This window comes from Lampetra fluviatilis, chromosome 7 (assembly GCF_964198595.1).
Source record: "Lampetra fluviatilis chromosome 7, kcLamFluv1.1, whole genome shotgun sequence".
NCBI lineage: Eukaryota > Metazoa > Chordata > Hyperoartia > Petromyzontiformes > Petromyzontidae > Lampetra > Lampetra fluviatilis.
In genome coordinates this window covers 13,667,577-13,681,318 of record NC_136281.1, presented here as the reverse complement: position 1 = coordinate 13,681,318, position 13,742 = coordinate 13,667,577, and the positions used below count along the sequence as shown (strand labels likewise).

Genomic DNA, 13,742 nt, shown 5'->3' with positions numbered 1-13,742 from the left:
AGGTTGATAAGCGTTTCTTGAAGTGAGCTAGGTTAGATGAATTTAGATTTAAAGCTTTCGTAACTGCAGGGATTCATATTATTGGTTCTTACGGTAAAGTCACGTAGAAGGGAAATAATAAAATGGGAATAAAAATATTGTTTATTATTTTTATTATTGTATTATTCCCCTTCTAAGTAGCGCTGTTCAGAGCGCGGTGCGCTCACCACCGCGCCACCGCTCCCCTACCAAAGTTGTTTTATATTTTTTTATTATCATCCCGACGAAAGCCTGGAGGAGGTTTGGGTCGCGTGCCGCGGTTGCGGGGATGGTGAGGGCGGTGTTCGTGGTGGGGGGGCTCCTGGGTGCCGATGGGCGTGCGGTTACCCCGAGGGAAGGCGACGGGGAGGCAGGGATAAGTCCCGGCACGCCTTGCGGACTTGACAACAAGGGTGATGTTGGAAGGGGCCTCTCTTACGGTGCACCGCTCCAAAAAAAAACCACAACGCGAAACCGCCCACCACCCCCTCCCATCAGCAGCTCTTATCTCTTATCACAAGATCGCCTCCAAAGTGCTCGATCTTAAGGGGTCTCGGAAGCCAAGCAGGGATTTGTAAGTCTTGGTTAGTACTTGGATTGGATGACTGCCACCACCTTTTGTTGGGTGTCCCCCCCCCCCCCACTTGTACGATCGTTTTTTGTTTCTGGTTGATAGACCCGGCAGTATTAACCAGGTCCGCCGCTGGATCCAGAACCGCAATGAGCGGCTGGCGTGACGAAGCGCTGTAAGTACAAAACAAGTATACATAGAGGCGTCGTCTCGAGACGATATTTACATGTATGTGTACGTGTGTGGACCAATCAGTTTCAAGGACAATACATATATTATCATAGTTATTTTTTGCATTTTGACTGCAAGTATTGTGGTTAATGCAGACATGAATCCTTGTAAAAAGGTTTCAGTTTTGTTGCCAGAAAAAAGGGGAAATCCCCTATTATTATTACTACGTGTGTATAGTTTGGTCAACTCCCGGTAAGACGGGACTTTGCTTTGTACGAAAGGAAATCGAAGTAGCAGGAGCAAACTCACGATGCAAGGGAGGGGAAAGCATCCAAACAAGAGCCACACAGACGGGTTTCACTGCGCTCCATAATACAGGTATTTTTGGGGGGTTAGATCGCGTAAATATAAATGTGTCGTTAAACCCGCCACCACCCGACACAGCCAATTAGTGAAGGTTTGTCACGTAAACAAAAAAAGACGTCAATTCGTGACTGGTACAGCACACCGAGTATGACGTATCGGCAGTAATTACAAAGAGCATCATCAGGCGACAGCCAGATTTGTGGAGAAATCCTCCAGTTTCGTTCTTAAATTGAGGGACAAATGTGATGTTGACACATGTGAGCCACACAGATGCGACGGTCAGAGGGGGGTCATGTATGCATGTACATCACAATGGGTGTCCATTACCGGTTAGTAACATTACTAATTGGCTGTGTCGGGTGGTGGTGGGTTTAACGACACATTCATATTTACGCGATCTAACCCAAAAAAGCATCTATTATGGATAATATTTGGTCGCGCAAGCCTACGTGTTCAACTGGCTTTACGATGAACCCACTTGCTGTACTGCCATCTCCTGGCTATCTCGCTGCCCAGCGAGTTTAGCAGTTTGGCAAATATCTGCGTGACCCACCAACCCCATGCCTCCCAAGGAGATGGTTCACGAGCGTGTGCCGCGTCGCGAAGTGTGGGGGAGTAGTGGCACAGTGGTTGTAATGGCCTTGCCATGTTGCGGCACTATGGGTATTATTATTAGTATTGCTACCATCGACGGCAGCGAACCCCATCAGGGGCTCGAACTGGGACCACGCAGATCTCCGTCCCCGCAGCGCGCTGATTGGGCACTGCCACTCACCCGCTCGGCCCCTCCACCCCCACCTGCAGCGAAGCGAATCGAGGTCGGGCAGGGCGTGATAACGGAGTAGGGTCACGCACGCCATGGCAATACGTTGTAACCGCGTGTTTGAAATTGTTTTTTTTATTCGCAGTCGCATTGTGACTACCTTTGCTCAGAGCCTCTTGTCACGGCAGAACAATCATAACCACGATATATCCACTGAGGGCCTCCCTCCAAGCCATCTCTCACTCTCCTGCGATGTCGATGATTTCAGAGGATGACAGATGGCACCGTGAGATCAAACTCATTCGCAGGATTGTGAGGGATGGCGATGGCGTAGAGAGAAAGAGAGAGAGAGGCTTTCTCATCCAGTAGTGGATAGAGCAGAGCTCATTATGATGGTAATGACGTCGACGATAATTACGGCACACTCAAACTCCACGCGTACTCATTTCCACCTACTTGCTGTACTTGCCCGCTGCGGGTGGATTTGATGACGCCTCCCGTCTCTGTTATCCGCCAACCCCTGGCTCGCGTGCATGGTGGTTAAGGATGCTGTCAGGGATCGGGCGAGGTAGTGCTATCGCTGGCTGGGACAGACAGGCAGGACCGAACCTGCAAGGGCCTCTTATCTCAGACGGCAGGTCGGACGAAAGTACAAATCTAGAGCCGGTTGTACAAGCTTTCTTATTTTCCCAAAAAGTTACAAAAAATTGAGTTTTTACAGAAGAGATTTGTCCGAACACGTTTGCATTTATGTGTATGTGTTTTTATTAAAATGTTTAACCATAAATCAAGGTAGTGTTCCCTTCACTTTACAAGTTGTATTTTAGAGTGGTTTGTCACTATAAAAAAGTCAACCGTATACATCTAAACTATTGTCGTCATTATAATCATCATAATATGTTGACATGTGACCCGCAGGCATTGTAGATCCATGAATGGCTGAGCCTACAGAAAAAAACGCAACTCTGGCAATATTCTACACAGTTTTGTTTTATACTTTTCACTCCTTGATTGTTTGCTCTGTTTGTTTATACTTTTGTTGTTATCGTGGTTAATAACAAAGCAATCTTTTATTATTAAAAGCGCACTGCCATAGCGCTCTGGTGGTGCTACATTATTTACAAAGTCAAAGTGATGTCTTGCATTGAGGCATCTGTGCTTATACAGCCAGTCTTGGACCATTCCACATTACTGTGGCGGGCGAGTCAGACAACCACTGTTGACTTCCCCACAAAGTTGGGACTAAACTGCATCAACCCTGGAGGGATGATGGGCTGAATCAACTCCCAACTACAGGATTTGAAATCAGATACCGAACCGATTTACCTATTAATCGATTTGTTTTTTCAAGGTTAGGCTATACAGCTCTTTTCAGAAGCAAACTGCTCACATTTGACAGCCCAACGAAGGAGCTTCTCACGTGGGGCATCTGTGCTTATCTATACTCGAAATGCATGTTTCTAAATGTGGATGTAAAAACCGGAGGACGCTGGAGAAAAATCCACGCGACCATGGGGAGGACACGCAACACTCCAAATATACAGACGTCAGGGTCGGGATCGAACTCACGACCTCCCAGGCGAGGTAGTTAACATCTCGCCACCGGATTGTGAGCTGCTTCCTGTCTGGGTAAAAGTTTAATCGCGAACTGTCTTTACCATTAGTACTCTGTATTGTTAGTGTTTTTTCACTCTTATTGTATTGCAATAGTTTTTTTTATTTAACCAGTACAGCCTCGGCGTGAGCCTCAACACGCGTTCTCAAGAGGGTCCTGCATTGGGATGTTTGGCGCGTTCCAGTAGGCGAGTGTTTGGCATCATGTTGCGAGGAAACGAGAGAACTGGACATAACGCAGCTCGTATCTTATCGTCATGAGAGTAGTCACTGAAACGTCATCATTATCATCAGCCATGGTCTACCCACTGCTGGATGAAGGCCTCCCCACGCCGACGCCACGACTCATGGACATATTTGCAAAAGAGCTTCATCGTATTCCTCCAGCCCACTGATTCCATCTCGCTGCTGCACACGATCTGATCTTATCGCTATATCTCCGTGTCGATCGCGGTGGCTCGCTTGACCATACTCCATCGCGCTGGTGAGTGAGGGGTGGTGAAAGAATAGCAGGGGGCGGGGGGGAAGACTGGTTGAGATATCACTTGCCACTCATGTAGGTCGTGGCCTGGAATCAAAATTCAGGTCGCTGGGTGCGCTAACCACTGCGCCACCGTTCCCCTTCCCACCGTTAGAAGTAGCGGTGGTCCTCACCCTTTATTTGTAACCATGCCACAACTCATTGAGACCGACGGCCTGCTTTTTAAAATTAATGCGTTCAGCACATATTCACTCAGCCTCGCTCCTCGCTCACCTTCCGCAACCTGCATCGCCGGCATCTGCCACTTCTCCCAAGACGTCTGGCAAGCACCTTCTAGAGCTCCCTCTAGTGGGGGTCCTTCCACCAACTCCGCAAACTGCGCAAACTCCACAAACTGCGCAAACTCCGCAAACTCCGCAAACTGCGCAAACTCCACAAACTGCGCAAACTCCACAAACTGTGCAAACTCCACAAACTGCGCAAACTCCACAATATGCGCAAACTCCGCAAACTGCGCAAACTCCACAAACTGCGCAAACTCAGCAAACTGTGCAAACTCCACAAACTGCGCAAACTCCGCAAACTCCGCAATGCCGACGCCAGGGAATAAATGCGCGTGCTTTACGGGTTCTTGCACCTTCTGAAACATTTTCTGCCGCGTTTCCCTCCGATTCTGTGCCGGGAGCGGACCATGAAGGTCCGCCAGCAAATTACGAGGATAACGCTGGACGAATGGACCTCACGGGCAGAACGCCCTGGGTTTGATTCCGGGAATTTTTTTTCTTCCAAAATTCTGCAAGAGTTTCTTGCGAGTTCTCCGGTTTCCTCCCATGCTCCCATTTGGCCAAGCCGATCATTTAGGTCGGCCTCAAGCAATTATGCGGCACCGCTCCATTTGAATTGCTGCGAATGCTCGTCAACGTGAATTATGGCGGCAACCCACGTGGTCAGCTGGCCCCAGATCCTATCCTCAACGTCTCTCCTTGGCTCCTCCACAACTCCTCTTCCCCGTCCCTACTGCTCCTCTCACAAACTCTCTCTCCTGAGTCCCCCCCCCCATCCCCCCTTGCTCTCCTCTGCTTCTCTGCACGCATCCCCGTGTCAACTATTTCCTTTTCAGTTTCTGCTCCCCAGCTCTTTCCATGTTGTGCAATCGCCGTGCTGCTGTGACAGTATGTGGGGGAACGGTGGTATAGCGGTTGGCGCGCAGCGCTACGAACCCGGGGACTCGAGTTCGATTCCCGCTCACGGCCGACAGCAGCGACTATTATCTGAATTGGTCCTGGGCCTTCCCTAGGTCGACTCAGCCTTCAATGAGTACCTGGTGTGGTGTGTAAACATCGCCACTACGGAGATAAAGGAGGTTGGGCATTGGTGCTGGCCACCCACCCCCTCGTGTGTCATGCTGGTATTCATCGGTGCTCGCTAACAGAACTTACCCCAACAAGGGGGAAACTTTCGTTATACCACAATAATCATGCCTGCCTAAAACGTTGTGTATGTTTAATTGCGGGCCTGGTGTTAAGTAGCTGGAGGTGAAACCGGTGCAACCATGAGAACACAAATGAATGACATATCAGTACTTGAACAGAAAATAAATACAACAGTAAACATGCAAAGCAACATATTTATTTCCTTTTCCAGTTATGACAAATACACCCAAGACAGTTAAAACATATCTGTCAAAAAAAAAGATCTATTTTCCCTAAATCAAAGTAAAATATACTTCCCTGATCGAATAATTTCGCTTATTTTCCTTAACCCAATGATGTACGAAAAGAAACTGATTTCAGATTGGGAAACACAAAGTCAAGTTAGCAATTATTAGCTTTGAGCCTCAAAACATGACGTTTTTCGAACTTTGCTGAGATATCACGTACAGTAACTTTGGGGCTTGTTAAAATTAAATTCAAACGCAAGCGGCAAACCACTCGTCTAGAGCACCATCTGGTGGCCCTGACGAGCAATGAACATTGTAGAACTACCGCCCGCGTGCATCGTTCATCCGTCCTCAGGGCAGGTCTGTGTACCGCTTGATCCACGGCAGGAACTTGCTGGTCTTGGTGTAGACGGAGGGTTTCATGGGGAGGGCGCAGTCAAAGGCCCAGCTGGTGACACCGCTCAGATACCAGGCCTTGTCTGTGCCCTGGCAGGCGAGGGGGCCCCCCGAGTCTCCCTGCAGCCGCAGAGACAGCGATCGGGCGTCGATATATCGCAAAACGTCACGGAGTAAATGCCCGCGCGTCTCAGTACCCATTGGCGCTTGTTGACTTTTTTGAGGAGCGTTTGTTCATTGTCCTGCACTGAGATGGGTTGTACCATACTCTGTGGCCCGAGTCGTTTGTACCAAAGAGACACCTCCGTGGACACTCGGTGTGTGAATCACACACCCACGAATTTTAAAATAGTATTTTAGGACTTCTCAATATACTGTAATCATCTAAACGGACCTCAAATGTTCTTTCATATATGAATAAGGGCCATTGCCTGAAATGTCACCTATTATACATTCTTCTTCTTGGTTCTTTCGGTAAAGTCACGTAGAAGGGAAGTAATAAAATAATAAAAATAAAACATAATAAAATAATTCTCACGACGTTTCGAGAATTATTTTATTATGTTTTATTTTTATTACTTCCCTTCTACGTGACTTTACCGAAAGAACCAAGAAGATGAATCCCTGCAGTCACGAAAGCTTTAAATCAAAATATTATACATTCTGTTAAGGTAGTGTTATTGACGAATGTGTCGATGTTGTTTTTATTTGTGCTCCTGCACCATTACAAATACATTGTTGGAAAATAATGTTTGATTTGGTGTGAACATCTTCCATTCCGCACATACAGTTAATGATATTATTGAATTTCCTCACCTATAGGAAATAACCAGAGACCTCAAGGTTTTACGTTTAACCATCACTGATCTGCAATCTACCGTGATTTCCTTAGTTTTGCTTGTCGACAAAATTCGTATATAACCACAACCTATATTATGTCTAACGGGCTGTCAAAAATAATGCACGACGCTGTCTTTTCATTGCCCATCATCATCAACCGTGTACGAAGACATCACCCTCTCCCTGCGATGTAACAATCTTAACAACTCGGTTCCTGTGGTGGACGGCCCCTCTAGGGCGTGTTCCCTCCTTTGGCTTCCACTCTGTCATTAGTCTCGACCACTGGAAATTACCACTTCTAGTGACGTCCAAGACCGCTTACTTTTTAGTGAGAGTCACACTTGTGTTTTTCATCTGCTTATGTTTTCTTTTGTTGCGTAACGTAATATCGAGCACCGATCTCTCCGTTTTTATTTGCATGCTTGTCAGCATTTGTTTTGAAAATGGTCATCAGAGCATTTTAATGTGAATAAACTATGGGAAGTGATAGAAGAAAAATAAAGGCCACAAAGTTTAGCTCGATAAATGCGAGCAAAACAAAAGTCCTGCAACAGTTCACGAAGCAAGTCTGTAGGAGGAGCACAACTGGAAAAGCATCAGAGTATGTGTACTAAAGACCAATTATTGAAAGCAGTCTGAGATCAAAAAAGATATAAACCAACAAACAAAGGGCAGCATGGAACACTTTTGGAAAACCAATGTTAATAACAAAGGCACCTCAAGAAGAAACATTTGAATCAGTGCCTTATTGGCTGCTGTGACATTCATACCTGGCAGGAGCTTATTGCACCGGCAGGGTGTCCGATGCAGATCATGCGTGTCGTGATTAAGTCCCCGTTCATCAGGTTCGACGAGCAGGCTTCATGGCTGAAGATCTGCATGGGAGCTTCCAGGAGGTCATAGTGTATGCCACTCTCTGCAACAGACGAGTCACAGGCAATGAGATACAAGATATCCCACAACCTTCCATCATCAGCCATGATTAATCCACTGCTGAATGAAGGCCATCCTTCATGGTCCTGCGATGCAACAAGCCAACCAGTACCTTGTCCACGCCCTCAGCGACCTAACGTTGCCAATAAGAACGCCCAATTCCAAGAGGCACCAATAAGCACCAGGGCTTTTTGTTAATCAGACCTACACTCTCGAAGTTTAACCTATAGGACCAAAAAAACTCGACCTGCATACACATCTCTAAACCAGTCAAACCAGGCCTTGCTTGCCTCACCGGCCAATGATGTCCGTCCCCAGCCCGAGATGAAGCAGGTCTTGCCGGGCTGTGGGAAATGGCTGGTGCTCGGTGGCAGGCAGATCGGTGAGACGCGGTGGTTGAAAGAGACGGGGTCACTCAGCCGCACCAGGGCAATGTCGTAGTCAATGGTGCTGATGTTGAAACGCTCGTGAGTGATGATCTGAGCCACGTTCACTATCACTGCGTTAGCGCTGTCGTAGATGTACGTGATGCCCAGGTACACCTGCCACTCGTAGACGTTGCTGCTGTACCTGTCAGGGGGACGCCACATTGACACGTGGTGATGTGGACGCGGCCCGATGCAGAGTTCTGTCGCGAGCCGCCAAGTGTAGCAAAGTTAATTATCTCAACCTGGTCCCAATATAATTCCTTACAAATAACTCCTTAACTTCAGCAGCTTAAAATTAAAAATATTTTCAGTTATGTTTCAATTTAATTTAAAGGAACTTGTTTCAGTTTTGGTTTAACACGTAGGATTTCGCAACCAATATCATCCATAACAAAGGTTTTTTTTGGGTTAGATCGCGTAAATATAAATGTGTCGATATTTCAGTTTTGACATTCACCGACAGTGAGAAATGGCTCTGTGGTTCCATAACGCTTTGGGGGTCCATGTTGTGCATTTATTTAGCAAATGTCTCAATGCTTCCTGTAATTTTTTTCGACAACGAAAGAAGCCCTGCCCCGACGATGCAGCAGGACTCATGTTCTGCCTCACGGCAGGTGTGGGTGTGTGCGTACACAGGAATTTCCTGTATTGATGTTGAGTTTGGTCACGTGACCAGGAAGTTACGATTTGACATTCTCTAAGCCACGCGACAGGGTGTCAGCCATTACACAGAGAACAAAATGGAGGCACAAATAGCGTCTCAGTGAAGACAGGTTCATTGTGGGACTTTAAGAAGCATTGTCTGTAAGTTCGTTTATGTTCTTATAATACTGGGAATGTTGTTATAATGTTAGAATGGCCGTTATAATGCGGTAAATGCCTTTATAATGCTGTTAAATTGTTATGATACATATGAGGCCTAGCTAACAACGAAGCCTGCCACTTGCATTATTGGGAATATTACTTGTAATTGAATAAGTCGAGTCAGACTTGTACCCATGTAACCTTATTGCGATCTTGAGAGCAAGGATGACGAAATATCTCATCCACAGTTCAGAGTTATGTGCAGTGCTGTACATTTAGGCTGCAGTATGGTGATTACACGATGTGCCCTTATTTAACACAGTAGCTTATTCTCTTGTATAGCTATTCAGTATTAACAGATGCTGTATTTTGTGCTGTGTTTTTCCATCAGTTTTACCTCGTTCAATTCATGTTATACGTTTGGAGTCAGATGTTCACCCTGGCTCTGAAGGTTTATTGAATGCGAGGTTATCTACTCGGATAGTGGTGCAACGCAGCGCACAGCAAGGCCGAGACAACTCACATGAAGCAGTGAGCAGCCGCCACGAGCCAGCGCTCGGAGATGAGACTGGCGCCACACACGTGGCTCCCGTAATTGCGGAGGCTTGCCTGCCAGGGCCACTTGCCACTCGTGGCGGGCGTCCCCCCAACAATGCGGTCCCTACCACCCGCAGAGTATTGGACGCCACATCCTGGGCACGCGCAGGGAGAACGAGACAGCAAATGAGCTCCAAGGGACGAGTGTCATGAGAATCGTAATTCTGCCAAACTCATAAATTGTTCACATTTTCACCGTCATTCACTGCCATTCAACCTCAGTTGTGTCTAATCGATAACTTAACATCATATTGCAATAGCGTTATATTTTCCATCTTGGTAATGAATTCACCACTGACCTTTCATAGATGGCACCTGCGAAGTTTCAAGAAAGCTCAGGTCGAACCCTTTCCCTGCAACAAAAAATAGGTAGCTTTAACATGACTAAGAAGCATCATTCTTTCCTTTATCAATCCGCTTGTCATGGAGGGGGTTTGTGGCGGCAGCATGTTGAGCAGAGCTGTCCAGACTTCCCTTTCCCTGGCAACGGACTCAAGCTCTTTCTGAGGAATTCCCAGGCGTTCCAAGGCCAGCCGGGCGACAAAGTCCCACCGGCGTGTCCTGGGCCAGTCCCGGGGTCTTCGGTTTTCGGGTAGAGTTCCAGGGGGAGTCTACTGGGGGTCCTCCTTACCAGATGCCCAAACCACCTCAACTGGCTCCTCTCGATCCGGAAGAGCAGCGGCTCGACTCGAAGGCTCTCCCGGATTACCCAGCAACCTTGCAAAGAAACCTCATTTTGGCTTTTTGTACCCGCGATCTCATCCTTTCGGTCATTACCCAAAGCTCATGACCATATGTGAGGGTGGGAATGCAGATAGACCTGTAAACCGAGAGCTTTGTTAGAGAACTCAGCTCCCGCTTCACTTCCACGGAATGGTACAGCACCCGCATCATTGCGGATGCCGCACCGATCCACCGCCCGATCTCCTACTCCTACCTACCATCACTCATGAAAGAGACCCTGAGGTACTTCAACTCCTCCACTAAGGGCAGCTCTTCCCCCTCACCTGGAGAGCACACTCTACCATCTGCTGGGAGTGAACCATGACCTCAAATTTGGAGGTGCTAATCTTCATCCCAGTCGCTTCGCACTCGGCATCAAATCGTTCAAGTGCACTCTGGAGATCACAGACTGGCGAGGCAAAGAGGACAACGTCGTCTGAAAAAGCAGCGACGTCACCTCCATTGCCCCTGTACTGGATACTCTCCATACCTCGGCTGCGCCTTGAAATCCTGTCCATGACAATCACAAACAGGAGTGGAGACAAGACGCACCCTTGGCCTAGTCCAACACCCACAGTGAACGACGTTGATTTAACACCAAGAATACAGACACACCTCTCACTCTGGGAATAGAGGGACCGGTTAACGCACAAAAGCGGCCCCGGTACATCATACTCCCGCAGCACCTCCCACAAGACATTGTGGGGAACACGGTCATATGCCTTCTCCAAGTCTACAAAGCAGAGGTAGACAGGAGAAGCATACTCCCATGATGAAACAAGATGAGTGGATGGGATATATGTAAAATGAGGTGGTCGTGACGATGCGTGGAATAAAGGAAGATGGTAATGAGATGAGTGGATCGATGATGGGTGAGCGACCATGGGGAGATCGGGATAGGGAAGGAGGGGTGGGCACGAGAAAATTATAATTGAGTTTTAAGAGAAGAGCGGAAGGTGGAAAGGGCAGTTGATTCCAGTGAAGGGGGGCGAGGAGAGGGAACGAGTGAAGCCGAGGCTGTGCGCATGGAGGAGGGGGAACAGAAAGAGTCAGCAAAGCATTAACATACAGACAGCAGGCAGGAACGTAAAGTGAGATGATTTTTTTTTACATCCACATTCTCAGTCTCAATAAGCACAGACATTTTTCTAAACAAAAGGTTGGGATTTACACGAAAAAAATTGACAAACTGAACCAGCATGCGATATCTATCTTAGAAAGTGGTACAACAGGCATTCGCTTCCATGGTGTAGCCTACTAATTGACTGCGTATTATTTTATACTTGAAAACTAGCTTACCCAGGTGGTGCTATATCAGCATGCGTGACTCAAAGTCAAAAGGCTACGAGTTGGTTTGCAGCGATGTGGAAGGAGAGGTGAGACAAAGGAGGAGGTGAGATGTGGCGGAAAATGAGTAATGGGATGAGATGAAAATACATGAGGTAGAGAAGAAGTTAGAAGATGACAACATTGGCTGGGCTTCCCACGCACAGGGCTGATTGTTTCGGAGGCGGAGGAGCAGCTGGAGGCTAGAAGATGTCGATCGCACGGATGGGGGCAGCTTGGACCCACAGAAGGAGCCAAGGCTGGTGTTTGGAGACCTCCACCCGTCATAGACGGTGAGGCTCTCATTGAGACACAGGGGGTCGTCCTCCAGTCTAAACACACACACAAAAAGACAAAGACAAAGATCCCCTGTGTAGCCTTAACAGACTGTTGGGGCAAGTGCTGTTAGCGATCACCTTTGAAGGCCGGCACAGCACACGAGGTGGCCAACACCACGCCCGGCCGCCTTTGTCTCCCCGGCGACGATGTTTACACACTGCACCAGGCACTCATTTGAGGCTGAGTCGACCTAGGGGATGCCTAGGACCGGTCCAGATAATCGTCACTGGTGCTGCCCGTGAGCGGGAATCGAACCTGGGTCGCCAAGTTCGTAGCGCAGGGCACGAACCGCTACACCACACGACAACCTCCCCAATACTGTTAATCCTTCTTATACTGTTGGCCACATTTTTCTCAAGTGCTGAAATTCACAAATGTACAGCCCTTTGTCAATCCACTCCTGGACGAAGGCCTAACCACGTTGGTCATGGGGGCTGTTTGGCCATACTTCTCCATGCTGGTCAGAGCTGGTTGATGAAAAGGGGATAGGAAAGTCAACACCCGCATAAATGTGCGTCTCATGCAGAATGTATGCCTCACCTAAGCGATGAGAAATTGAGTTTGACGTTGAGGCCTGGGCCGGCGTTCACTTCCCACACGAAGAACAAGGTGTCGTTGTAGAACGGGGTCACGCCACCGGACGAGATTCTCCCGGGAGACTGCAGCACGGCAACCGTTTCGATCTTCATCGCTGTTTTATCCACACAGCGGGTGATATGAAAACAGTGAGCATGTGCTTAGTCAACCATCATGTTATTAGAATCACACTCCGACTTTTAACTTTAAAAAAAGATACTAACATAAGTAAAAAATGTTGTTACAAATGTTGCCCCAACTCCCAATGTGGCTTTGCAGGTGTCATACAGAGAGCATAACTTCACATTGTGGCATGAAATGGCCATGGAAGATGACAAAACCAAAACACTTTTCTTTAGCATATTCTTAAAAGAGTGGCCTGCTACATGCTAATCATTTAACAATCGTTTGCACGATTGAATTCCAGAACGTGCCAATTCGTCACTAGTACAGCACACCGGTGTGGCTTGGCTCTCCAACACACCGGTGTACTGTACTAGTGACGAATTGGCCACGTTCTGTTTACGTGACAAACCTTCCTAGTTGGCTGTCGGGTGGTGGCGGGTTTTAACGACACATTTATATATTTACGCGATCTAACCTAAAAAAAACCTCTATTATGATTGTTGTATTTTGTTCATGATATTGCTTATTTTGGTGACCAAGGTCATTCTCACTAAACGAGACTCTCCTAGTCGTTTGAGTCCTCACAAAATACACTCAAACATGAGCTTAAACTCTCCGGAAACAACAACCAGATAACCAAACAAGATATAGTCTGTTGAGGACATATAGATATATCCTTGTCATTTTCCCAGACAGCTGAAGAACAGGCAAGGCACCATGTATGTGTTGCTTTCTAGTATTTATATTGTGGGAAACCCACGAAAGAGACAGCTACTGAAGTAGATTATGTCGCATCAGCTTCTGAGAAAATTATCCACGATGTAATCATTGCAGAGCTCTTCTATATAAAAGGATCTGTTCTTGGTCCCATACTTCACGCTCGATTTAACCATAGTTCAATAGGTTCAGCAAAAGTATTGCCTTAGTCGTACCTTCATAGAAGATATTGAATGTTGGATAGGAGTAGCTACTCGGGCTGTAAAAATAGAGGTAGAGAGAATTCCCCGTGG

At 47.3% G+C, this 13,742-nt stretch overlaps 1 protein-coding gene across 1 annotated transcript; it reads right to left on the bottom strand.

Annotated features, from left to right (window-relative positions):
* Positions 1-5,877: 5,877 nt before the first annotated feature.
* On the bottom strand, positions 5,878-13,690 carry LOC144933301 (chymotrypsinogen B-like). The gene is made up of 8 exons (XM_078857986.1): positions 13,665-13,690; positions 12,571-12,721; positions 11,857-12,023; positions 9,942-9,995; positions 9,569-9,737; positions 8,109-8,383; positions 7,651-7,796; positions 5,878-6,160 (listed from the first exon to the last, which is right to left on the bottom strand). Exons 2-8 carry the CDS (start codon positions 12,717-12,719, stop codon positions 5,996-5,998), a joined length of 1,125 nt encoding a protein of 374 aa, XP_078714112.1. The 5' UTR covers positions 12,720-12,721; positions 13,665-13,690; the 3' UTR covers positions 5,878-5,995.
* Positions 13,691-13,742: the final 52 nt, after the last annotated feature.